This window comes from Emydura macquarii, unplaced genomic scaffold, assembly GCF_026122565.2.
Source record: "Emydura macquarii macquarii isolate MOO-44397 ecotype Brisbane River unplaced genomic scaffold, CSIRO-AGI_Emac_v2 contig_2795, whole genome shotgun sequence".
Classification (NCBI taxonomy): domain Eukaryota; kingdom Metazoa; phylum Chordata; order Testudines; family Chelidae; genus Emydura; species Emydura macquarii.
Genome location: NW_027132932.1, coordinates 875,681 through 903,166, shown reverse-complemented (window position 1 = coordinate 903,166; position 27,486 = coordinate 875,681). Strand labels below are relative to the sequence as shown.

The window sequence follows — 27,486 nt, the reverse complement described above, 5'->3', positions numbered from 1 at the left end:
ACAAAAATATCTATTGAACATTGCTGCCTTTTCAGTATCACTATTTCTAATTTATACTGGGCTGAGCACAGACAGCTCAAGTATTATTTACAGGGCACTCAACATGTGGTAGGCATTGCAGAGACTGGAAAGAAATGAGCTAAGATTTTCATAAGTGTTTAATAATTTGTGGGTATCTAATTTAACATGGGCCTTATTAACATAACCTAACATGGGCCTTATTTTTCAGAAAGGGCTGAGCCCACCATCCACTGAAAATCAGGACCCTTGAAAATAGGTCAAATTGGGTGTCTAAAAATGAGGCATCCAAAAATCACTAGTCACTTTTGAAAATCTTGGCCATGGTCCCTGCTCTAAAAGATGTATAACCCATTAGATGTGACAAATAAAAGGGAGAGGCTTAGTGTGAGGCTGGGTTACCCAACTCAGATCAGATGGGATAGTGTAGCTCTTAATGGCTACATTAACCAGTAAGTTAACACTTCTCACAGGCACCATGGAAATAAGTATATTTTAGGAATAATCAGCTTGGTGAGCAAAGAGAATTCCACACATAGGGGGAAATATGAAAGAGAGGCACAGAAACGGGAGGAGAAGGAAACCTACATTGAGCCAGTAGCATCCTTGATGGAACAGAAGGGAAGCTGGAAAATGTGATAGGAGCCAGGGAGATATGGGACACTGAACACACAGCTACATGTTTGAACTGGATACATGTGGTGATGGGGAGCTAGGGGTGAGATCAAACAAGGTAGGGAAATGTGCTCCAACTGGGCAGGTAGGGGAGATGGTTTCAGCAGCTGCCTTTTAGCTAGACTGAAGGATGGCAAATACAAGAGGATGTCTGCTGAGCATGAGGTAGCAATAATGAAGGCAAACACTAAGAAGGGCCATGAGGGTAACAAACATCAAAGGACAAGTCTACGCTACAGTGCTACATTGGAGCAGCTGCAATGGTGAAGACATGTTATGCCGACAGGAGAGAGCTCTCCACGAAAAGCAGAAGCTATGTCGGCGGGAGAGCATCTCCCACTGACATAGTGCCAGTGAGGACAGTGTGAGACTTGCATCGTTTGTGAGAGGGGTTTCACACCCCTGAGCGACGTAAATTATATCAGTTTAGGCTGTAGTGTAGACTTGCCCGAAGTGTAGTAGAATCCTAGGGTGGTTGTGCTTTGAGCACATTTAACTGCTTGGTGTCTTTGCAGTGACTGTTCTGAGAGTCTCTTTTTCAGTGCAGTAAGGTGAGGATATATGCCACTTACACTTTATTTGCATAATGCTCTAGGCACTACTAAGTGGCAAATACTACTAAGTGGTCCTGGAGCGCCATCTAGTGAAAATAAGCATTTTGTGTGGCTTTACAGACTCACTAGTGACTGGTACTCATAGGTTGAGGATGGGGCATAGAATCTACATTACACCTAGTCAGCAAAGACCAAGTGATTTTTCCAAACATCCTTGGATCACACCAGACCATGGATTTTTAAGCCAATTCCCCATTGACCAGAATGAGTTCTGCTTAAAAACTGACAGCACGACCTGCACGTGTGGATTTATACAGCATTGGCAGCGCTTCATTTTTGTGATATGGCCTAGTGTTCAGGGCAGGGGACTGGGATTCCATTCCTGGCTCTGCTCTAGGATGCGTCACTTACCTTGGTTTATTCTTTTGTAAAAGGTGGATCATGACTCTCGCCTGCCTGCAGGGAAGCTCTGTTAATTGATTGCTTAAAAAGGGCTTTAAAGGGCTTGATCCACTCCACTGAAGTCAAAGGGACTCTCACTATTGATTGCATTCGTTTACCTTCCTGAATGTAGTTCTCTTTGTATACAAAAAACAAACAAGAAGCATAGTACTTTGACCAAAGTCCTATGCAACAAAGTCAAATTAGGGGAGGAAGGATGGTCGTCATATGGTAAAAAGACACCGACCTGGGACTCAGGAGATCTGCATTTTGTTCTCATCTCTGCTACCGATTCCTTCTGACCATGGACCAATCACCCTCTGCGCCTCTGTTCCTATCTATAAAACAGGGACTACACTAGTCTAGCTCAAAGGGGGGTGTGAGTCTTAATGGAGGAGACGTGCTTAGATTATTTATTTAGATTTCATGCTAAAATAAAAACTCCTCACTCAAGAAGATTCAGCCAAAGCTCTAGCCACACGTGGTAGAGATTTAGGTCATCAGTTTTAAAACTGATGAGTGAGGTTGGATGCCCAACTTGAGACATCTTAAAGGGATTTGTTTTTTTAGAGTGGGTCCTCCTCACTTGCTGGGGGGGGGGGGGGGGGAATCAGGCGCCTTTAAAATGCCTCAAATTGAGTGCCCAAAATTTAACACCAATTCACTAGAGACTTTTTAAAATCTTGGTCATAAAAAACTGCTACTGGAGTTACAAAATTTGGGGTAACTTTTTCAAAAGCAACTAAGTGATTTAGGAGCCAACATCTCATTTAAAGTCAATGGGATTTAAGCACATAGGAAGTATGGGATATATAGGCTTCTAATTGTTAAGGGCCTAAGTCATTTAGCTCTTATGAAAGTTTTACCCATAAAAACAGTAAGTATAATCCCATTCAAATTCTTCATTTGTGCCCATGCTACAGAGAAAGGCGAAAAAAACTCAAGAGCCTTTACCAATCTGCCTGGGGGAAAATTCCTTCCTGGCCCCAAATATGGTGATCAGTTAAACCCTGAGCATGTGGGCAAGACTCAGCAGCCAGACAATATTCCAGATGAGGTCTCACAAGCGCCTTGTATAATGGTACTAACACCTCCCTATTTCTACTGGAAATACCTCATCTGATGCATCCAAGGACCGTATTGGCTTTTTTCACAGCCATTTTTTGGCAGCTCATAGTCATCCTGTGACCAACCAATACACTCAGGTCCTTCTCCTCCAGTCACTTCCAACTGATGCATCCCCAGCTTATAGCAGAAATTCTTATTAGTCCCTAAACGTATGACCTTGCACTTTCCACTATTAAATTTCATTCTATTTCTATTACTCCAGTTTGCAAGCTCATCCAGATCTTCCTGTGTGATATCCCGATCCTTCTCTGTATTGGCAATACCTCCCAACTTTGTGTCATCCACAAACTTTATTAGCACATTCCCACTTTTTGTGCCAACGTCAGTAATAAAAAGGCTGAATAAGATCGGTCCCAAGACTGATCCCTGAGGCCAATTCACCTTTCAGTATGACTGGTTGTAGTCTCCCCTTTAACCAGTTCTTTCTGCACTTTTCCATGTTCATATTAATCCCTATCTTTTCCAATTTAACTAATAATTCCCCATGTAGAACTGTATCAAATGCCTATGGAAATCTAAGTAAATTATATCCACTACATTCTCTGTGTCTAAAAAATCTGTTATCTTCTCAAAAAAGGGAGATCAGGTTGGTCTGGCACGATCTACTTTTTGTAAAACCATGTTGTATTTTATCCCAATTACCATTAATCTTGATGTCCTTAACTACTTTCTCTTTCAAATTTTTTTCCAACACCTTCCATACTACTGAGGTCAAACTAACAGGCCTGTAGTTACCCCGATCACTTTTTTTTTCCCCTTTCTCAAAAATAGGAACTATGTTAGCAATTCTCCAGTCATACGGTACAGCCCGAGTTTACAGATTCATTAAAAATCCTTGCTAATGGGCTTGCAATTTCATGTGCTAGTTCCTTTAATATTCTTGGATGGAGCAGGTCCCTCAGAATATTTCATTGTGCCTTACCTTTCTTTTGGATGCAGTGTAGTGATCTGAGCATACAGTTGGGAGCCAGGATTCTACTCTCAGCTCTGAACACCAACTCCCTCCATAACCTCTCTGCTTCAGTCTCTGTGACATGAATTGGGGTGATATTTACTAACATCCCTCACAGGAGTGTTTACAGTCATTGGTTAGTGTTTGTGAAGCGCTATATAAGGTATTGTTATTGCCTCTATTTTACATGAAATACATTCTCTAATACAGATCTGCCATGGGAGCTGCTGCTTACATTTTCCCTGAACAGCTTTATTTTATTTTCTCATCAAGGTACACATTCTGGGGAGACAGAAGATACCAGATAGAAACAAATACTCCAGGATCGCCTGTAGTGGTGAGAGACTAGGCAGAATTCCCCAGGACTCTGCCCAGCAGGTAAACCACTTCCATTTAGCCCAATACATGACTTGCATGGAAGGCTTCCTGCTATCCAGCAGGATTTGCTGGACTTGCACTGAACAGGCCTGTTCGTCCGCGCTCAGCCACAAAGCCTCCACGCTGTGAGGCGTAGGGAGTCCAGGTCTGGTGCAGCAGGCGACCATGATCCTGGGACAGGAGATCGTGCCATCTTGGAAGTTCCAGAGGAGGGGCGATTGATAGGTCCAGCAGCATACTGAACCAGTGCTGGCATGGCCAGGCCAGTGAGATTAAGATAACGTCCACCTTGCCCCTCTTGATTTTCAGCAGAACTTTGTGAAGGAGGGTAATGGGCAGGAACATGTACATGAAACTCCGCAACCACTGCAGGAGGAAGGCATCAGAGATTGACCTGGCCTCACTCTTGGAGAGAGCAGAATTGCGGGCATTTCTTGTTCCAAACTGATGCAAACAGATCCACCTGGGAAGAACCCCACCTCTGGAAGATCATAGACACCATCTATGGGTGTAGCAACCAATCGTGATGGGGTAAGAATGACCTGCTGAGGTGGTCCACCTTGTCATTCCTCACTCCTGGGAGGTGAGAGGCTATCATGTGAAAATCGTGCCTCACCGCAAAGTCCCACAGATGAATAGTTTCTCTGCAGAGGGCTGAAGAACAGGCTCCCTCCTGCCTGTTGATGTAGTACATGCCTGCTGTATTGTCCATCAGCACCTGCAGCACCTTGCCCGTAATAAAATGGAGGAATGCTCTGCATGCTAGGTGAATAGCCTACAGTTTTCATGATGTGTAAGCATCTCTCATCCCTCGACCAGATCCCTTGTGTGCTGAAGTTGGTGCTGATATGGGCCCCTCACCCTAGGTCCAAGGTATCCGATATCAAGGTGACCAAGGGGAATAGCTCTTTGAATGGTACTACCCCTTAACACTGCCCGGTGGAGGGGGGGGTCTACCTAGACTGGTGGCGGGCTAGGACCTGGGCGGGACTAAGACCACCCGATCCACAGGGTGCCTGCTCAGAATGTAAACCAAGGCCAGCCATGCTTGGAGCGGCCTGAGTTTCAGGCGAGCCAGCCTCACCACATAGGTGCAGGCTGCCATGTGGCTTAACAGCTGCAGACAGTGTCTGGCTGTCGTTGTTGGGCATCGATGCAGGTGAGCAATAATGGAGGACATCGCCTCGAAGCATGGCCGGGATAGGTAGACTCTGGTTTGGGAAGCGTGCAGGATCGCGCCGATGAATTCTATCTGCTGCATGGGAGTTAACGTAGACTTCTGCTTGTTTATTGGCAGGCCCAGCCGGCAGCAGGCGGCACATGTCAGGTTCACACTGTCCTGGACCTGGGACCTGGACTTGCCTCTGATTAGCCAATTGTCCAGGTAGGGGAGAATTTGGACCCTCTTGCGCCTCAGGTGCGCCACCACCACCACCTGCATTTCATAAACACCCTTGGGCCAAAGGGCAAAGCTGTAAACTGGTAGTGGGAGCTGACTACCATGAAGCGAAGGAAGCGTTTGTGGCTGGGGAAAATAGAGATATGAAAGTATGTGTCCTTCAGGTCGAGAACGGCATACCAGTCTCCTGGATCCAGGGATGGTATTATAGAAGCTAGGGAGACCATGCAAAACTTGAGTCTCTTGAGATATTTGTTGAGATGACGCAAGTCTAATATGGACTTTAGACTCCCTTTTGATTTGGGAATGAGGAAGTACCTTGAGTAAAACCCTCTTCCCGTCATGTCCAGTGAGATCTTTTTCACTGCCCCCAGGCTGAGAAGGGTCTCTATCTCTTGCATGAGAAGGTGCTTGTGAGAGGGATCCCTGAAGAGGGACAGGGAGAGAGGGATGTTGGGAGGAGGAAATGTAAACTGGAGGGCATAGCTCGCTGAGACCATGCCAAGAACCCAGCGGTCTGAGGTAATTTCGTCCCATTTGTACTAGAAGGGGGCTAGGCAGTTTAAAAAGAGGCGGGAAGGATCCAGGAAACAGGCTCAGACACCGCCCTCAGAAGAACCATCAAAATGGCCTCCTTTGGTTGCCTGACCGCCTAGATGACCCTTGCTGTGAGGCTGAGGAGGAACCTGGAGATGGATGGCATCTCCTAGACCCTCTATTTCTGTCCCTGTGCCTATAGGGTGTGAACAGTCGTGGCTGATACCTCTGCTGTTGCTAGCCCTGAGGACATGATTGACACCTAGAGGTCTGGGGCATGTAAAGACCCAGGGAGCGGAGCGTGGCCCTCGAGTCCTTCAGACCATGCAATTTCGCATCTGTCTGGTCCAAGAACAAGGCTGACCCGTCAAAGGAGAAGTCCTGGATGGACTGTTGGACCACCTGAGACAGCCCCAAGGATTGAAGCCACAAGCACCTGCACATGCAGATAGTGGAGGCCATGGCTCTGCCCGCTGAATCAGCTGTGTCTAAGGACTCCTGGAGCACTGCTCTAGCCACCGTGGTACCATCTTCCACAATGGTGTTAAAGTCCGGCACCTGGTCCTGGGGCAGAGAGTCCACGAAGCGCTTCAGCAAGTCCCAGAGATTAAAATTGTACCTGCCCAGGAGAGCCTGCTGATTGGCAATCCTAAACTGTAGGCTTGCCATTGAATAAACCTTTCTCCTGAACAGGTCTAACTTTTTGTTGCCCTTATTTTTCGGTGGAGAACTGTGCTGCCCCTGTCTATCCCTCTGGTTGGCCACATCTACCACCAGGGTCCCAGGGGAGAGGTGAGTAAACAGGTACTCGAACCCTCTGGCTGGGACATAATACTTTTTTCTCTGCCCTTTTAGATGTCAGGGCCACCGATGAAGGGGTCTGTCACAAGGCCCTCACTATTTTCATAACCCCTTCATGCACAGGGAGGGCTACCCGAACTGGGGCAGCCGCTGACAGGACGTTAAACTGTCCGACACCTCTTTTAGCTCCTTCACCTCCAGCCCCAAGTTGGAGGCCACCCTTTTGAGCAGCTCCTGGTGTGCCCTATCATCATCCAGAGGTGCTGAGTGACTGCTTCATCCAGGGAGGAGGAGGATTGGAGGGGCACAGTGGGCGGTGGCACCCCTTCCCGCCAATGAGAGGTTCCCACAGAAGTCCCTTCCTGTGGGCCTGATTCGTCCTCTGAGGGCAAATGCTGGCCCTTCTCCGGCGCCGATGGCATTGACTGCACACCCAAGGACTTGAAGGACTGCGGCCCAGGACCCACCGGAAATCCCCAGGGTCCCCAATATGGCCATTGGGAAAGTTACTGCCCTTGAGGTCATCCAGGGGCTGGCACCTTCTGTGGATGATGCCTCGCCCGGCAGTTGCCCTCCCAGGAGGACAACTAGGCACTATCAGAAGACCTCAGTGGGCTGCCTTGGAGGCTCCCGCTGTGCAGTACTGAGCCAGGGGCCGGAGGGAGCAATGACCCGATCCACGAGTGTTCCATCACTCTGGATAGTGGCCTCTTAATGTCAACGAGCGCGAAGACGACAAAATCTGGTGCCGGTATCAGCGCCGGAACACAGCATCGTGCTCCGATTAGCTAGAATATCCGGAGTGCTGTCTGGGTACCAAGGACTTGTGGTGCCGCTTGCCTCTCAGTGCCGAGTCAGTCTCTGGCGACTGGATTCGGTGCCGCCTCAGTGCGGGTGAGCTCTTCAGAGCTGGGGAGCGGGAACGGTGCTGAGTTCCGTCTGGGGAATGGTGTCCTGCAGGCAACCTGGACAGGCACTGCCTTCTGGGGTGGACTTCTCCCGGTGCCGGGGATCGTGACCAGTGTCGGGAGGGTGATCTTGTTCTCTGTGTTGATGCTGAGCACTCCGGTGACCGGGACCTAGTGACTTCTAGGGGAGCGGTGCCGTGCCAACTACTCCACCCTAGGCAATCGGCTCATCAGAAATTTTCCTCCCTGCACCAGGGATCTCCTGAGCCACGCAGGGGGTCCCAGCGCCGGCTTCCCCTGCGACACCGGCCCCTTCTCTCTAGGAGGAGGACAGGGTGGGGGCAAGGCCAGCAAAGCTCTTGACACCTGAAAGGCCTCTGGTGTTGACAGCACCGGTTGGTGCAAGGGGGCCCCCCACTCCCTGGTGTCGGGGGAGGCTCCCTGGCTGGAGACACTGGCTCCGGAGAGTGGGTCCCTGCAGTCCGACTCCGGTGAGGTCCAGTACCTGACCCCGCCTGCTTACACGGTGCAGGGGAGTGTTCGTGTTTTGGGCACTGCTGCTGCTTCTTCGGTACCAGAGATGCAGTCCGGTGCCGAGGTGGGCCCGGTGCCAACGGAGCACTCTGCACTGATGCCATGCTTGGTACCAAAGCAGAACAGGTTGGTTCAGAGGCTGGTCTAAGTGCTGCCTCCATGAGTAAGGCTTTCATGTGGATTTCTCTGTCTTTTGAGTCCGGGGCCCGAAAGCTTTGTAAAACTTGCACTTATCTTTTCGATGAGTTTCCTCCAGACACTTCAGGCAGCTATCGTGGGGGTCACTCAGTGGGAAAGCCTTCCTGCAGGAGAGACACAATTTGAAGCCCGGTGACTGGGGCATACCCCACTCCCGGCAAAGTCCCAGCTGGGACTATCCTAAATGCTAACTACCACTATTAAAAGTACTTAAAGTCTTATCTACCTAACATAACAAACCATTAAAGTTGAGAACAAGGGGAATTAATCACTTGCGATGCAAGCAAGGACAGTTCCAGCAACCATCAAAGGCAGAAAGAAGGAACTAAGGGGGTGTAGGGCCGGCAGCACCTCACATACCACAGCATGTGTGTTGGGCTCCAGAGGGCACCAAAGCCAGCCCTACAGGGAAAAAAATTCTGGTAACCTTGCACGGAGGTGTGCACACCCCTATAATGGAATGGACATGAGCAAGCACTCAAAGAAAATAGGATTTCCTAACCATAGAAATCATTAAGTACTGTTCCTTGTAATTTGTAATCATAGTAGCACCTAGAGGCCCCAGTCAAAAATCATTGAAATACTGTACGAGGCACTGTACAAACAAAGAATTCCTTCCCTGGAGATCTACAATCTAGGATAGACAAGACAAAGGAAGTATCATCCCATTTTTACAGATGGGGAGCTGAGACGCAGAGAGATCAGGTGACTTGTCCAAGGTCCTACAAAGAAGTTATTTTTTATAGTCAATCCATTAACTGAACCCAAATCTCGAGTCCCAGGCCAGCGATATAACCACAAGATCATCTTTCTGCCTAACAGGTAAAATCTCAAGGATGGCCTCCACACAGTCTGAACAACAACTTAACTAAAACCGTTTGGAACCATTCTGGTTAAATCGGTGCTAACCCCTTGCATTTAATCAAAAATAAGAGTGCCCTATACTAATTTAAATGAAGTCAGTGAAATCCATAGCAGCATCACAAGTCCATAGAGAACAGTTAGTAGCTTAATAGTTATTTTATTAAAACAAAAATAATCTAATGCGTGCCAAAGGGTGACTGGCCCTTTAAGAGAAACTGGGCCCAGCTTCATTTTGACTATGAAAGAAGGAACTTGCTTTCTGAAGTAAAATTGCAGTGGGATCTACACAATGAGTTATTTTTTAACTACCTACGTTAGTTTGTGTTTCACTATTGTATATTAACACACAATATACAAAATCCCCTCCCATAAAAACCAAGAGGAGACGTTAGAAGCAGCTTTACCTTTCAATTATATACACAAATGAGCTAACAGACTGCACACAACAAATTAGACCAATTACATCCCTTTACTGGGATTTTTCTTATATCAAAGTGTGCCCAAAAAACAAACATTTATCTTATATCACATCTATACATTAGACTTAATTGTTTTAAATACAAACCTCATTTAAGTTGTATTTCCTACAGGTGAGTGCATATCTATCAGTAAAGACAACAGTGGATTCAGAGTTCAATATAGTTTGGGGTATTAAAAACACCTATCATTGTTATAATTAAGTGCTCCTCTGCACTCACAAATTAATGAATTTTCTGCATGTCTGAGGTTTACCATATTGCTTATGTAACAATCCTCCCCCACAAACTAAACTATAAATAAATGAAACGTTACGACAAAAGCCGAAGATGTAACTGAGAATTTGACTCAGGAACTGTGGCATTAAAGGTATAAGTCTATCCTTAACCCACATCATCTTATGAATGTAGGTATTTTAAAGGAGTCTCCAGACAGCAGATTATTTTATCCGTTATCTGTTGGAATACTTAGACCCCAATTCAGCAAGACACTTTTAGACTAAGATCTTTAGGGTAGGGATTGTCTCTTTGTTGTGTTCAATGGTGCCTCGTATAATGGGGCCCTGGTCTATTACTGGAGATCCAATGCACCACTTCAATACAAATAACAAATGTTAACACGAGAAGTCCCACTGATTTGAATGGGGCTCCTGATATGCTTAGAATTAAGTATGTTCTCAAATACCATTCTGAATGGGGACCCTAATTGCCCACCCCCGCCCCAATGTTCGCAACCACCAGAAGTGTAGGTAAATTGACAATAAATCATAGCAGCTATTTCATATAAAAAAGCATTTATTCTGTTATTTATTGAATATTCTGTAGACTGTACAAGTTTGCCATGCTGAGTCATTGTTACACTAATATTATTAAAGAGATTGCACACAGTATTTCATACTTTTTTTCCAGAAACATTTAAATTTTTTCAATTTTTAGTTACTGCATATGAGTTATATATGAAGCCATTGTAACTTCTGAGCTCATTTTTTTAAACTTCCTGCCTACTTAACATTGCCAAGGAGCAAGTATGGGCAGACACATTTGTAAAACAAAAATTAATCCCTCCTGAGGAGACTCATTTCACCTTAGAACAAGTTTTGACACTCATCAATGTCTGGTGACAGACATTTAGCTTTTAACTACTGGATGGTGGCGTTAGAAAAGAATGGCTAAATCCTGCTCATACCTTATTCAGGCAACTAGTTCACCTCAAATTAATGGGACTTTTGCATAAGTAAGGAAACCAGTATTTTAGGCTTTATTACTTTATCTGCCCTCTTTCATCCCGTAGTGATAATCCTGGATCTGCCATTTATCAGATCAGTGCCTGGTAACTCAACTAAGCAGCAATAAATAAGAGTTAAGTCATATAAAAACAAGCAACATAGCTGGTGTAAAAATATTACAAGTTTATTGAAACCTGAAGCCATTACACAAAAATTTTAAGAAACTTCCCAACAAATCTTTATATTGCACTGTGGCAAGTTTAGGACCAATATGTTCAGAGCACAGATAGCAAGTGACCTTTAAGATACTGTTATAACACGGCTGAACTCCTTAAACTGCAGCAACAAATCTCACAAAGTAGAATTAAATATGGGACTACTTTAAAATTAAAAATATACCCAATAATTTGAAATAAAACTCAAGTTCAAAGTAAAGAAATGCTTTTAAAATATATAAAAATTTGTCACTACCAGCACATATGTAGATATGAAAATTACATGCAGTATTCCAAACAGCACAAATCAGAAGAACCAGTCCCTTCCATACAACCTATGATTTCAGGAAAAGAGATCCATGCCCTCGTGTAGCTCCAATGAAATCAACAGAACTCTGTACAGAAACATAGATCTGCCCACACGTTTCTCTTTGCAGGATTGGAGGCCCTACATTCTAAGCCAAAATATTTGAAAAGCATTTATATGCTAAAACCCAAGTTTAGGATTCAGTGTTTCTCCTACATGAATACAGCTCCCTGCACACTTTAGGCATTAGTCTGTTCTTACAAGAAAAACAACGAATCCCAAAAAACTCAGATCCTGGGAAACAAAAAGCTTTCCAACATCTGCTCTGTAATTGTAATTTAAGGTTATTCATGTATCCCATTAGTGATTTAAGATCTTTAATTTTTAAACATTTTAAACACACTTTTAAGATATTAGTTCAAGTTTATGTAGCTTTATGAATTTCTTTAATGCTTTTTGGTAACGTGTCATTAACACATCAAAACAAATGGAGGAAAAAAGGAAAACCTGCCTTTTTCAGGTCTTAACCAATCCCTACTGAAGTCAATGGAAAAACTCCCATTGCCTTCACTGAAAGTTGGATGTGGCACTCAAATAGAAAAAGAGTTTAATATTAGTTTCTTTTAAAGATGACAAGTGCTGTACAAAATTAACCTTCTGGTACCTACCTGGCAGACAGGTTTGCTTATACAGCACCAACAGTAGCATATGATTGTCGATGAAGAGCTAAGTGAAAGTGGGCATTTGAAACAACATGAGTTGGAAAGAGTGGTTTGATCAATGAAATATGACTAAGTACAAAAGTACCTAACTATGTCATAGGCAGAAGGTAAAGGACATGCTACTTTGTTGTCAAACTGGAATTTTTCAGTAAGCCATAAGTAATAAAGATTCATATGTAATTTTTCCCTAAATTGTTTATCAAATTCAGATCTTTATCCTAACTTGATAAGTGATAATGATCTTACTGATTAACTGTGTTTGAAGGCTCAGCCTGTGTAACTCATAAGCTCATTCAAATATCATACAACCTTTCAATAAATTTAAACAAATATTTAGATCTCCTGATAAAATATTTAATTGAGGAGTAAATTCTATGACCAGCTATGACATCTGAAAGCCATCAGTCCCTCCTGAAGTACTGTAAATTTATTTATTATTGGAATCTAGATAAAAGGCAGTAAAGCTCTTGATTTGAAGCCCAATTCTGCAACTGGCACTCACCTGCATAGTCTTAAAGACTTCCATAAAACTAATTAGGTAAAGTTTTCGGTTTTGGGGCCTTGGTGATTCACTGAAGCCTGTCAAATCTTTGAGACCCGCAGAACATGCAACAAGTCCAGACAGTCATGGGTTTGCCCACCTACTATATAAAACGGCAGATAATGCCTGCCATTAAGAATTCTAGGCCACGTATCTTGGATTTGCAATATTTTTCAAAATAAATTAACATGTTTAGCTATTGCTGATTTATACCTGATTTATTTTCATCTCTTTAGATGACAGGGGAAATGGACACTGGTTATTGAAAGCAGTGCTTTTAAATAACTAATTCAAGTATCTCAATATATTATTTTCCAGGTGAGCCCAAGAGCAAAAATTAGCCATAAGTGTATTGGAATGAATTAAGGATGTTGTTTAAGTACATTCCATCACCTACTTTCTCATTCACTCCATCCAATATGTCAAATGAACAAAAGGCACAAACAAACGTACCAGGGACAAAGTGTCTCAATGCCTTGGTAAGTACAGCGCACAGTATGGAATACTGGGCAAGTTTTAGCCTTAAAGGTTATAGCCAAGTTATAAATATACATCTTGAAACTGACTTCATGCTGGAATTGATACCTCACCCTTATTTATGAGAAAGCAGTAAAAGAATTACAAAGATCATATTACTTTGTAATTTCAACCTGCCCACAGGTGAAATAGTTTACTCAGTAAGATACAATTATAATACTTCTCAGGAGGATCAGTCAAATTACTCACTATGTAAGCAGCTTTCTTTACAAACTGTATAAAGTTCTACAGCTGGAAACAAAAGGTTTTGACCCTGCTTCTAAAATTAGCTAACAAACAGTATGTTGCCTCAGCAAAATGTACAAGAAGCAATTAAATAAATATAATGGTCCACCATGCAAGCCAGGAGAATGCTCCAACTATATTTTGTTCCACTAACTTGAAGGAGTTTCTATAAACATTTTAGTATATTGTGTAGTGGTAGTCGTATCGGTCCCATAGCTCTATAAACATTTTAGTTATTCTCATTCAGATTTAACACAAAACAAAGAATTACACTGAAATGTATTTGGGAGTCAAAACTCCTGAGAAAATATGTAATTTTTACTATAGCAGAAGAGGTACAGACTCCCTTCTCATCCATGTACAGCATTCTACAGCAGCAGGTTTAACATGCATTAATCTGATAATCTACAAAAAATTAAGACTATAAACTACTGGCTGCTAAATAAAAAGAACACTGGTGAAAGTCATAATATTAATATTCCATGGCAAATGATATCTGAAATTTAAGAAAAAAAGGGAAATTTAGACTGCTCAGAAATTAAGTTAATATACTAAAACTGTCAGTATTTCAGTTTTAAATCTTCAGTTTAAAAAAAAGATGTACTAAATCCAGATCCATTAGTTGCTAATATTTAATTTATTACTTAATTATAGAAGAAACTGAATAAAAGAACCAGTTAACCAGAAGGCAAACTATGTACTGAAAACATTGGTTATACCAGATATTTAGTAACATTGCAGGAAGCAAGGCTAGAAGATGAATATATTTACTTAATGTTTTCTGACCGTCACCTGGTTAATGATTTTAACCCTGAGATGAAAAATCAAGAGGTAAAAAACCTATTATATTGTATACAGTGTTCAGGTAGATAACAAACCTTTTCATAAGTGCAATTTTAAAAAATATATGTAAAACACCACCACTGTCATTTTTCCCTTCTAATTACTTTAGCTATTTAACTATGCACTTCCTATTTGTGTGCGTCAGAACACATTTTGAAAGTGTGTTAAAGGTTTCTGTTTCCACAATGATTTAATAATTTATATGGAATAATGAGAACTGCCTTAGATGTAACCACCCCCACTTTTCAGTCACAATAAGCTTAAGGCACCCAGAAAAATCAATTTTCATGGGAGGTTTCAGTTCTACTGAATTTTCCCTTCACGAAAAAGTGACGGATAAAAAAGCTGATTTAAACCCAAGAGATCAGAGTATGCCACATTCTGTATTAGTGAAGCAATAGTTTAGTAGATATGAAGTTCAGATAAAATTAAATAATCTAAACCCTTTTTTTTTTGATGCCACACTCTCTTCACTAGGGTGTAATGGGAAAATGAAATATTTTGATGAGAAAAAAAATTCATATTAAACTGTGCAAAAAGCTCAAGAAGGAAACAAAAGAACATTACTGGGCCTTGTTGAACGGTTGCTGATCAGATGTTTACATGATGCAAGGAAATAAATGATATTCACACATATATTTCATGATAGATACACTATTTATACTAATGTTTTGCAAACTAGCAAGTTTAGTAATTCACTACATCGCAGTGATGACTGCAAATACGTGATTCCACAGCAAAGAACACGCTCTTAAAGAATCATATTATTTTCATCTTCATGAATGATGGTAAAATCACTTGTCTGACAATAGAAATTATTTCATTCCATATTCCAGAAAATATATCTTTGATTTGCCACTAGAATGATCTCAAAGCAACAACATTTTTCATCACCACAGAAGCTCAGCTGACATACACACAGGCTTCAGTACACAGGAAGATAAGCTGTATTGGTTAAATTGGACTTTACTTCAGATTCTGAAGTTTAATTCTTTACTTCCACAGCTTCTTTCTCAACCTTTTCTTTTGCCTTCTCTTTTTCTTCCAGTCTCTCTTCTTTTTGAAGCAGTGCCATAATCTCAGCAACCTGACTTGTTGAGATATCAATGTCTTCTTTGTCAATTAATTCTACCACCTACATGAATATAAAAGAGGAAATCCACAAAAACATTACCTTTCACATAGGTGAAGTATTCTGACATCCTAAATCTAAATAGAAGATAAATTGCTCTCTCTCATATGCCTAAGCAAAACAGAGCTCTTCCGCTAGCTGCATCTGATCATAAACAAGAGTCCACTTTTGCTATATTTTAAAAAATTATTAAAATCCAGTGGCTTTTTGGTGACCCGTGTAAAGTGGCTGGAGATCTAAGCTCTGTTCCTAACGAACTGTCCTTATCAAGTTGTCTTTGCTAAGTACATGCATGCAAACATTAAGGGCCAGATTCACAAAAGCTCATTACTCAAAGTGTTTAAGTTACAATGGACTGTAAGCCATCATTTGTGTATAGCAGGAAAATGACTTTCAAATGAGCCAGTTTAAATGTTTAACGTAGGTTTAAGTGCATCCCTACTGTTGCCTCCACACCACTCAAGTGTCAGGAGGGAGGAGAACAGCAGAGAGAGCCAGGAAAACTGTGGGAAGGGAGAAAAAGGAACACAACAGCTAAAAGGATAAGAAGTGTGTGACACTGTGTGGAATATGAATGATCATTTATAATTTTACTGATACCAGTATTACAGAATTGCAATAAATATCATATAAGATATGCCATGCAAGGTATTGATGGAAAAGTCATGATTCACTAAGACTGACAAGCACATTTATATGTCTGTATCAGCTTTATATTATGAGTTCTAAATATGTAGGGTATATTTGTATTTTAAACTTGTGTTGTGTTTCTGGGTGACATCTCCACACAGGATGGCAGCAGCACTAAGCCTGCTTGATAGTCCATCAAGGGAACTCAAATGTACAATGAATCCAGTGAAAAAACCCAGGGGCTACACCTTATGAGTCATCAGGACATGTAGGAACATGCCTATGGACAGGGGACTCTGAGGCTTTTCCAAGTCATGTGCTGCATGGCTGTGGTTTGGGACAAAAGGAAGTACAAGCCTCATGGCAGAAACTATAAAACACAGATGCACCATCTCCATTTTGTCTTCATTCCTGCTTCCTACCTCCGGATCAACTATTCTACATATGAAGCTGTGAAACAAAGGACTGAGACCCATGTAGGTATTGGATGTACTCCAAAGAAATTGTACAAGCCTGCAAACTTCAATACTGCTAAGAATCTGACATATATAGACTTTTAAGTCATTTGTACGGATCTGATTGCTTTGACCATTTAAAATCTCTCATCTTGTTTGTTTCTTTCCTTTTTATAATAAACCTTTAGTTTTAGATACTGAAGGATTGGCTGGCAGTGTAGTGTGATGTACTGGGTAAGATCCAAACCAATATTGATTTGGTAATGTGGCTGACCCTTTGGGGATCAGGAGAACATTTTGGTAAAGTGGATAGAGTTTTTAAATAGCTAGTCTCTTTACTGGACCTAGTTGCTGATTGGGAGCCAGAGACTGAAATGCAATAAAGGGAGCTATGTATTTCTTTTTTGGGGCTTCTTGACAACGAGCATGGGGAATCAGGAGCACTGTGATTGGCTGGTGAATCTAACTTCAGTGTTAGCCACTAGTTCTGGGAGAATCTGCTCTCCTTTTGCAGCCTGCCCCGACCTTGGCATTTTCAGGTGGGCTACTCTAGGCACAGTGGGTCACAAAGTGGACAGTATTTACAACACAACCCAAAATATGTAAAGTTCACTAATCAGGAAATGGGCATGACGTGCATCCAAAAAAAAAAAAAAACAACCAAAACAACCCTTCAGATACAGGGGTTCAGATTATTGGGGTCCTTGAAATTCTATTGCTACAGAACTTGTAAACTCCAAAGGATTGGAGCTTCAGAACTGAAAAGATTCTGTAGCTCCACATTAGAGGCGCTTCAGAGACAAACAGCTCCCTTTTCAGGATGACTGATAGCTTGGTGTACTCTGGGCTTAAGAAATACAGAGCACAATGAAGCATCTCTCCGACATGTTTGTATAGCTTAGCGTTCCAGATACGTTAGGGAAGAATATTGGCTAATACCAGTCTTAACTGTCTGCAGTAATTAAAAATCCCACGGCACTTTTCTTAAAGAGTAGGGAACAAATACTTACTCCCTTTCCACCCCACAATCACCTCTATAAATACTATTTTAAAACAGTATTTTCATATTCTAAAGCATTGTGCATAAACTCAGTTAATTTCTAAATATCAAGCACAAGGCTTTACATTAAACAACAAGCTGTCTGGTTGGCTGGATAGTAGAATAGATAGGGAGTGCCATCAAAAGGTATACCAGATGATACCCTCCTCCACACATGAGCATAAGAGCCACAGATGTGGCTGATACTGGAAGAGAGAGCCTCTTGGTTTAGCAATGAAGAACTGGATGTTGGATATGGGAGAAATCATGAATACATCCCCCAAACTAGTGGCAAAAATCTCCATTAATTTTGAAGTGGGTCATACGTATTAAAGATTCAAACACAAAAAACTGATTTATGATTTAGATATAAGTTTTCTAAACACAGCAGTATCAAAATAAAGATTTGGGCAAAGAAAACAGTATGAAATTAAGTGAAAACTGTAAAGTGTTGCCTAACTCAGCAGTTCAGTAAGTGTGTAATACCAGCTTTATTTTATTATAGTGCTCTGCAGGCTCACCTTGGTAACATCATCTATATCAATCTTGCCATCCTTGTTCTCATCTAATGCCTCAGCAATCCTGTTCAGTTTGTTCTCTGGAAACTTCTGAATTTGTTTCATCACACTAATAAGCTCGTTGATGCTGATGAGATTCTCCCTAAAGGGGAAACATAATCTGTATACAGCAAACAGTTACTACAAAGAAGTAAAGGAGGAAGAGAAAAAGATAGTAAAGGACATGTAATGGTGTTTTATATTGAAAAATCATAGATACCACATTGCTCTATAATCTAATCAAGAACTGAAAACAAAAAAGCAAAGATGAGTTATTGATCAGTTAGCATAGTTCTTCAGGTGGGTCTTTAATCCTCCACATATTCTCTTATAAACTCTTATAGTTTTCACATGCCGAATTGCACAAATACAAGAAATCACTGACAACTGAAATACCTTTGGTAAAGTTTCAGTACCTAAAAACCTTTTTCTATTAATCCAAGGTGCATTACACTGCCTCAGTCATCCTGCCGGATTTAAGAGGTTGGTCTACAGAAAATAGAAAGAGGCAAGCGAACCCCTTTGAACAAATCCTGGGAAGGCAAGAACTGAGAAATATTTTCTTGCAACAGCACACACATAAATGCCCTGTTAAAATAGACTTAATTTTCTTACACATCTGTGAGACAAACCCCTCTACAAAATGTACAAACTAAATGCCATGCTGCTTCTAGGCAGATTTCAGAATCTGCATCCCTGTTTCTGAAGTCTGCCTAGTGGCAACATGGAGCTTTGGTCTCAATCTTTTGCAGGCTGAAGCCTTTGCTTGCCATCACGAAGTGGTTTACATCTTCCAGCCCAGGTCACAAAGAGATGCAGAAGATGATGAAAACAATCCTTTAAGATAAGGGCTGTTTATTGGTATGGTTTTAACTCCATACCTGCCTAACCTCAGGCATTTAGCCACAGACTGATTTTTCAGAAGGGAAAGAGCATTTCTCTGGACCACCACTGAAAATTCCTGGACTTCTGCTGATGCCATGACTATCTTGAGGCTATGGAGATCTCTGCACTGACCAGATTCATATGGTAAAAGTAATTTGAATTGAAGCGGGGGAAGCGAGGGGAGCACAAATATTTATCAGCGTATAAAGCTTGATCACTTCTCCGTAAGCCATTTTTAAACATGATGTATCTGGCAATTATTACGTGAGGCATAAAACCCAAAAGTACATGTTCTAACAATAACTTGGAAATTCAACTAAGACAAAACAGAATATTAACTCAAGATCCAGAAGAAGAGAGATTGACTGTTCCAAAGCCTATCCAACAGGAAGGAAAAATATACGCTTACATGCATAAATTAAGGCACGAGGAAGGGTTCTGATTTGGAAGTTTAAAGAGGTACTGGGGGATACTGAGTTTACGCTAAAACAAACATCCATCAGTGGTAATTGCCCATAGTAATAGGCATAAATGATGGCCAATCCATTTATGCTTCTATAAAAAGAGCATATATACAGTACTCCCAACATTTAACCTAGTAATTCACTTAATTTCCACTGACAAAAGAGCAAGAATCTTGAGGCATTGCTCAACCTGATACACCAACAAGAACAATCTTTGCCTCCTGCCAAGCCTTTTAAGTACTATCAATGCAATTCATGCCAACACATGGAAATTTCTTTCCCTCTTATCCAATATTCTCTCCTTTTTATTGATGGTTATCATTCCATTATCCCATATCCAATTTAGAAAGCCTCTTCCCCAATGAAGCAAACACACACTTCTTGTAAACCAATCAACAAGGGGAATGCTGAAGATCAGCCATTCAAAACATCAGTTTAAAAAGATATCCAAAATATTCCAAGGACATACAAAAGAATCCTTACATAACAGAGGTCCTGATCCAATGCTCATTGAAGTCAATAGTAATCTTCCATCCATTTCAGTGGAAGCTGGATCAAGCCCATAATGGGTGACAATTCTAAGCAATATATCTATAACAAAATCTAACAAATAGGACTTTATAAACCATAATATAAAATTAACGTATAGTAAAAACAGTTTGTAGTCTAAGTAACTTAACCTTTGTCAAAAATATTAGAGGAACCACGTTTGACTAATCATTCATAAATCTCCTACATCCCTCTAAGATAAGAAAACTTTGCATATAACAAATAGTTTTACAGAACTGTACAATTACATTGTAAGCCCAGATTATAAATTAAAATTTATAATGCATACTTTGTTAGCTAAGATTGGTCAGCAGCTGTTTTTCCTTACTGCTATCTTTCATCGTGTCTGTGTTAACCTTATGACAGAAACTGAAACAATTTACATTTAGCTAGGAGTTGAATGAAGACTTTATAAAAGTTTAGAATTAAATAACAAAAAAGGGAATATGCATTCCTATTTAGGCTGTAAATTGTTTTGGGCACAGACTGTCTTTTATATTTATACACCAAGCAGCAGAATGAGGTCCCCATCTTGACTGGACATCCTGGCTACAATATTGATCTGAGAAACCTGTGGTATTTGGACACCACAGGCCACGTGTTCCTCAGGTTTGAAGGCTACGGAGATGGGAGGGAAAGGGGGAAGGAGAGAGAGAGATTCTCACTGAAATAAGAGCTGCGTGCGGGTCTAATCTGAGGTTTGAATTTTACACCGCACCTGCATGATAAAACCTTTTATGGAATTTGTTTGGAAGTCCACAAGTGTGCCAAGTTAAAATGTAGGTCTATTCTGAAAAGGGATTATGTAAATTTATCACCTTCCTACTTACATCAGGTCTGTTCCCATTGGTTTCTCTAGAATGGTATTGGCTTACCTCAGGGGAAAAAAAAGATTTTACTGCTTTTTAATCTCAAGGAGTGCCCACACAACTAAGATAGTGGTTACATACTCTATTCTATCTTATTGTACATCTCATTTGTTTATTAAGTTTCACTCAGCAACACTAGTGCAAACCTAGTGCCTGCAAAGGATCTGCACAAATGTAACGGAGAGCATGATTTGGCCTGCAAACCTTTACTATTGGTGTCAAGCACAAGAAGGCCAAGTCCTAAAGAATCCATCCTGTCTCTCAAAGCTCAGAGTGAATTTGCAGGACTGGGAGTTTGGGGAGAACCCCATCTTTTTAATTGCATATTAACCAGAGTTGATTTGGAGATCACTGAGGCACAACAGAGACTGTACCCCATAATGCTATTTTTGTGGTCACTTTTAAGAATTGAACTGTACTTTAAAATTTTGGAACAAAATAACTTACTTGCTATTAATTTTTTTCCAAACCAACCTACGGCAAGAATTCATGTTTTATCCTATGTGCAGACTAATGGTGAATGAATTTTTTAAAAAGAAAAGTGTTGCCCACATTCACTTACCCAATAGGTGGGCTAGCACCCCTGTCCAACTGTCCATCCACCACCTTTTGGTCCGTCTCTAATTCATCAATAATTTTGTCAATTTGTCCAATCATTCGGTTCACCCTTTTGGTCAACCTCTTGCTTGCCTTAGATTCTTCCACCACATCCTCTTGTGCAGTTTTAGATAACTCCTTTATCTCTTGCAAATCCTAAAGGAGATGTTCAAGCCAAAAAGCATTCACGAGGAGATAAATTCACAACAACAAATATAGTAATATCTAATAGAAAAGCAGAAGTCATGTGCAAATCAAGAAGGTTGCAGCAGGAGAGGAAGCAGTTATTGCTGTTGTCAGACACATGGAAACAGTGAAATTTAGAGACCAATGAAGGTTAATTTTAAAAACACCCCACATTGTGGCTATATGTCCCTTACATAGTCCTAAGAATCTTCAACCATTCCCCTCCTCCCCAATTAAAAAACTTTTCATCCATCCTCAGATTTCAATATCATATCCTTCTAGTTTAGAACAACCGGACAAGAACTTCTTTCAGCCAGTGTCAACACCACTTTACTGATCTGAGAGTGTACAACACAACCATTGAGCAATTAGGCCTCTCCAAACAATTTTCAGTTTGGGTTATCTCAGTACACAAAACAAAAATTGTAATAGTTTAAGTTTAGATGTTTTAAGAATATGCATGGACAGAGCAATTATGTAAAAACTGTCCTTCACCACCCCATGCTTTACCTCACTATATTCCTGAACATCATCCTTCAGCTCCTCAAGCTCCTCCTTTTCTTTTGTTAGCGATTTCTTCTGTTCCTTCAGTTTGGTGCAAGCATCACTCAGCATGTCGATCTCCTCCTTGGTTATTTCCTCACCCTAAAAAGTAAAACATACAAACGAGTGTAGGACACATTTGTGGTTTCTTCCAGAAAATTGATACCGTTTGAGTTTGTATTCTTTTAGGTTACAGAACAGATATAATACATAGACTGATATTTTGAGATTGGTGCATGGATGTTAGGAATGTTAGAACAGTCTATCTGAAATCTAATCACTTTTTAAAGGTGAATTAAAGATAGTTTAGGTACTATATTTGTCCCTTAGCCCCTGTGCCAATTTCTATGATTTTCACAGCCATATTTCCCTACAGTTTAAAAAGCGTTTCTCTCCTGCCCGTGCTGTGTGAAAGGACACAAACAGGAAATGACTGACAGAAGAAACAAACTGACTATATAAAAAGTTCTACAATGCACAAATCAACTGAAAATAATTTTTCTTCCTCCTCTAATATCTTTAAATTTATAGTAATCTTTGATAATGCTTGTAAGATTAGCAGGTAGCACATTTCAAGACAGTTGTGTGACTTATAAATTGGTGTCTTTTTAAATGTCTAATACTTTAAAGTAAAAAATCCTAACCTTCAGCTATACCAGAATGAGAACACTAGAAGCTAGACTCAAAAAATGGCTCACCACAAACAAACAGAACCAAGAAAGGCTAATAACTTCTTAAATTAAAATAAAGACAAAGACATAAGACATTTACATTAATCCCCAAGGAAAGAAATGGTATAACATACTTAGCCCACAAAAGTATCAAAGACTGTAAAATGCTATAATTATTTGTGACATTTAGCTCTGATTGCCACTTTATGAAAAAAGCATTTCAGCCAATTGCTTCATGAGAAAGTGCCTGTTCCACCTCATCACCTCCCTTTTTCCAGTTCACTGATAAATGAACACTGAGCAAATATCATAATGCTCTCTTCAATTAAATGACAGCTCTGACCCTTCTTAGTAAATGTATTTGCTGATCAGTGGTATAAGGAAGCAACATTTTCTCCTTCAAAAAATCTGCAAGATTAGGCTAGAATCTTTGACTTTTTGTCAGATCACCATAGCTGCAATTCCCAGTTTAGCAAGTACTACTTCAAAAAGCAAGCCATCATCCACTAATATATCAAAGTATTTTTTGCTGGTCCATTTAACACTTTATTCCATTTCTGACAGTAAAATATGCATCTTTATTAACTATATGTAAAGATAAGATTATTTTACGGATTCCATGACTTCCAGAGACCTTCATAACATTTTCTACCTCAGCCCCCACATGGCAGGTCTGAGCTGTCAGCCTGGTAGGGGGCCTCACAGATCTCAGTTGCCGTGGGTGGTGGGCCCCCACAGCTCCCGGCCCCTGCAGCTCCCTCCTGTAGCACCCAGCTGCCCTGGGTGGACCCCGCAGCCCCCCCAGCTGGACCCCGCAGTCCCCCCAGCTGCCATCAGCAACTGGGGCAGTGGGGGAATCTGCAGCCGTCAGCTGCTGCGGGGGGACCCTGGAGCCCTAAGTCACCATGGGGGATCCAAGAGCGGCCATGGGGGACCTCAGAGCTGCCAAGGACAGCAGCTGCTGGACCCTCTCCCTCTGGCAGCAGGGCTAGGGCTCTCATCCCCCTGCTTGGGCTTCAGTAATGCCCATTCAGCCCCCCTGCCCATTATTTTTAGTACAAGTCACAGACAGGTCATGGGCTTCCAGAAATTTTTTGTATTGCCCGTGACCTGTCCGTGACTTTTACTAAAATAAAACTATGACAAAATCTTAACTTTAACTATATGTATTTACTTTGGAAAAGTCACGTTTGCACAAGATACTGAAAACTTTCAGTATTCCATAAATCACATATGCCAATGTAAATGCACACTGTTTAAAAACCAACCAGTACTGAGTTTTCAATGCTTGTGTAACTGATTTTATATCTCATTTACTGCATGAATGATATCAAAGAGTGTTTGTCTCTGTCTTGTTCTCTCTCTCACACACACTTTCAAAATAATAACCAGAGAACAAGTCACAAACAGTCAGCACCTTTATGTCAGAAGTGAGGTTTTGGCAGACTTAATTTACAGGTACCATCAATCTCCCTACACGTTTTCACTGCAGTCTCTAAAATGTATAATATAATAAAAAAGAAAAGTCTTAGAACTAAGAGAAAATAACAGACATTTAGCACAAACTCACCCAGGCATATTCTCTTTTATGGGTCAAAGCAGCTTTTAAATAGTTTTACCCCACACAAAATTTGTCTGGAAAAGGAAAGGTCTCTGACCAAATGTGTCAGCTCTTTTTTGGGTTCACACACCAGATTTAGTTCTCAATTATTTTAATCATTTCCTTCATGATCCTTTCCCAGGACAGAAATGAATGTTGATCTCCCTTGGACAGTTACTTTGTTTCTGCCACATATTTACATGCAATATTTCTGCACTATTTTTCCCCTGCTTCCATTTAAAAAGATATCCCATTGCATTTAAACTCTTTCCACATGGGAAAAAGTAGAACTTTAAATACATGAGTCACCTTGAAGCCTCTGCTAAGGAAACAACATGCAATTAACTTTGTTTCCCCTTCTCCATATCAGACCTGAGATTATAAGGACCTGGCATTATATTAGTTGCCCAATTTCCCCTTTCCAAGTTCACAGTGGACTTCTATGGTATAGTAAGCACTATTGTTCACAGTATTCCAGATGAGGTTGAATCAGTACCTTTTAAGTGACTATATCATTTTTGTTGGCATTATCCTAGTATTACTTACTTTCTTTCTTTCTTTCATTACTTGCTGTAATTTAACTAAGGCAGTGATGGCTACCTAACAAGGCAATCTGGATGTTTAAAATACACATTTAAAGTTAGCAGTGATGTTGATCTATAGGAGCACTGGTGTTTAGAGAAATCTGATCATCACATCTCCTAGACAACAGTAAATTGTTACAATAATTAAAAAAGAACTAAGAGAAATTCAGATACAAGTTAAATTTAAGGTGCGTGACTAGGTAGGAAAAGCCCATGTACATTATTTTACTCCAAAAAACACTTTCACAAATAGTAGAAAACCCAGATTGAGTATCTGTAACACAATGTGTTGCTGTGGAAAATCAATCAGCTAAACAATTCAATTTGTAACATTAGAAATGTAAAACATGTTCTCAACCTAAATACATAGGTACCACTATCACATTTCAAACTTTGCAGCATGAAAGAAAATAGGAACTAGTCATGTAAGTTGTTTGAATTAATGCTAATTTAATGCAACTAAGATATGAAGCAGATACTTTATGCTAGTCTGAACTGATTACAAAAGCACACAAGCTCGTGCGAAACCCCCCCCTGCTACTGTTAATAAGTTAGTTCTCAAAATGTTGAGACAAGCTAGAAAATGTAGAAATTATTTAGAGAACTGTCTGTGAAGAATTCCACAAAATATGTACAATCTATAGAGAATATATATTCTAGAAAGTGACATTTTTATTGCTTTAAAGAAAAACATTTTAAGACAAGTTTCCTTAATTGTGACATGCCTGATGCCAAGATCACGGTCTAATTTTCACACATGATTTTCCCCCAGACAAAATCTGACAACCACTGAACAAGATATAAAAAGGATAAACTAGTCGTGTGTGTTGAGTGCCACTTCCTGACCAATTCATAAGTATTTCCTTTCAACTCCAAAAAAAACCCTGTAATTATTTTCTAGGTTTTTGGGGTTGTAAAAGTCATCTTTTTAGAGAGTGCCATGATCACCATTTTATTCTATGAAAGTGAGTTTTCAAGATCATAGTACAGGTGACATTGCAAATAATTTCAGATTTATAATAAATCAACAGACAACATAAGGCATTGTTATTCATGATTGAGAAGGTCCCATTTTTCTTTTAATGAATTCAGTTCCCTCTACAAAACAGTCTGAGTTCTGGGAAGCTTAAATTATGTTAAGAGAAGAATTTTACATGTATTTTAGGCCCAAGATCTAGCAAAGCACTTATACCTATGCTTAAATGCTGTGCTTGTTTGGGGACAGTGAACCAACTATCATCTAACCCCCACACCTCTCATTTTATAAACACTACCCCTTCATCAATTCAAATATTGTGTTAGGTAGCTGAAGTGACAAAGGGAGAAATAGCTATGTTCTGATGATAAAATGGACACCCAAATGACGTTTTCCCTTCATCTTAACAATTCTTTTAGTACAACCAGGTGAACTGATCACCAGTAATACCAGGACCACACATCAGGTGTTATATAGCCATGCGGTATACAAAGTTAAACATTTTACTACAATTGATTCTTCACCAAAGGATGCAATGAGAGCCATCTCTTTAGCAAACTGAACTGTTGAAGTAAAAAGGATACACTTATATAAATGGGAAAATAATGAGCATAGTCATACCATGTTGGGAACAAAACAAAAAAGTTATGCAGTATGCAAGATTCGAACCATACTGAGTCTCACATATTCAGTTCCCCAGGAACATTTTTAAAACTTAGGGGTCCACAACTGGAGTCCAACGTAGAATTTAGAAGTTAAGCTAGAGAACAAGATTTAAGGGTGAAGAGAGGGACACTTCAAAAAGATACTGGCAAATTCAAATAAGCCTCTGGCCTTGGGTGAATTTCAATAGCATTGATTTGGACAAGCTCCCTAAATCATCAGACCACCACCTACATGTAAGGTGGTAAATTCATAGAACCATAGACGATTAGGATTGGAAGGGACCTCAGGAGGTCATTTAGTCCAAACCTCTGCTCAAAGCAGGACCAACCCCAACTAAATCATCCCCGCCAGGGCATTGTCACGCCAGGCCTTAAAAATCTCTAAGGATGGAGATTCCACCACCTCCCTAGGTAACCCATTCCAGTGCTTCACCACCCTCCTAGTGATAAAGTTTGTCCTAATATCCAGCCTAGACCATCCCCACTGCAACTTGAGACCATTGCTCCTAGTTCTATGATCTGTCACCACTGAACAGTCTAGCTCCATCCTCTTTGGAACCCTCCTTCAGGTAGTTAAAGGCTGCTATTAAATCCCCCATCACTCT

The 27,486-nt window shown here is 40.7% G+C and overlaps 1 protein-coding gene across 1 annotated transcript in view; it reads right to left on the bottom strand.

Moving 5' to 3' along the window:
• Positions 1-11,252: 11,252 nt before the first annotated feature.
• The window catches only part of LETM1 (leucine zipper and EF-hand containing transmembrane protein 1), a 67,828-nt gene continuing 51,594 nt past the window's right edge, over positions 11,253-27,486 (bottom strand). Inside the window, exons 13-16 of the mRNA XM_067567719.1 lie at positions 22,353-22,487; positions 21,622-21,812; positions 18,257-18,395; positions 11,253-15,614 (exon numbers count right to left, since the gene is read on the bottom strand). Coding sequence (XP_067423820.1) covers positions 15,465-15,614; positions 18,257-18,395; positions 21,622-21,812; positions 22,353-22,487 — 615 coding nt within the window. The 3' untranslated portion in view covers positions 11,253-15,464. The remainder of the gene's footprint in view (positions 15,615-18,256; positions 18,396-21,621; positions 21,813-22,352; positions 22,488-27,486) is intronic.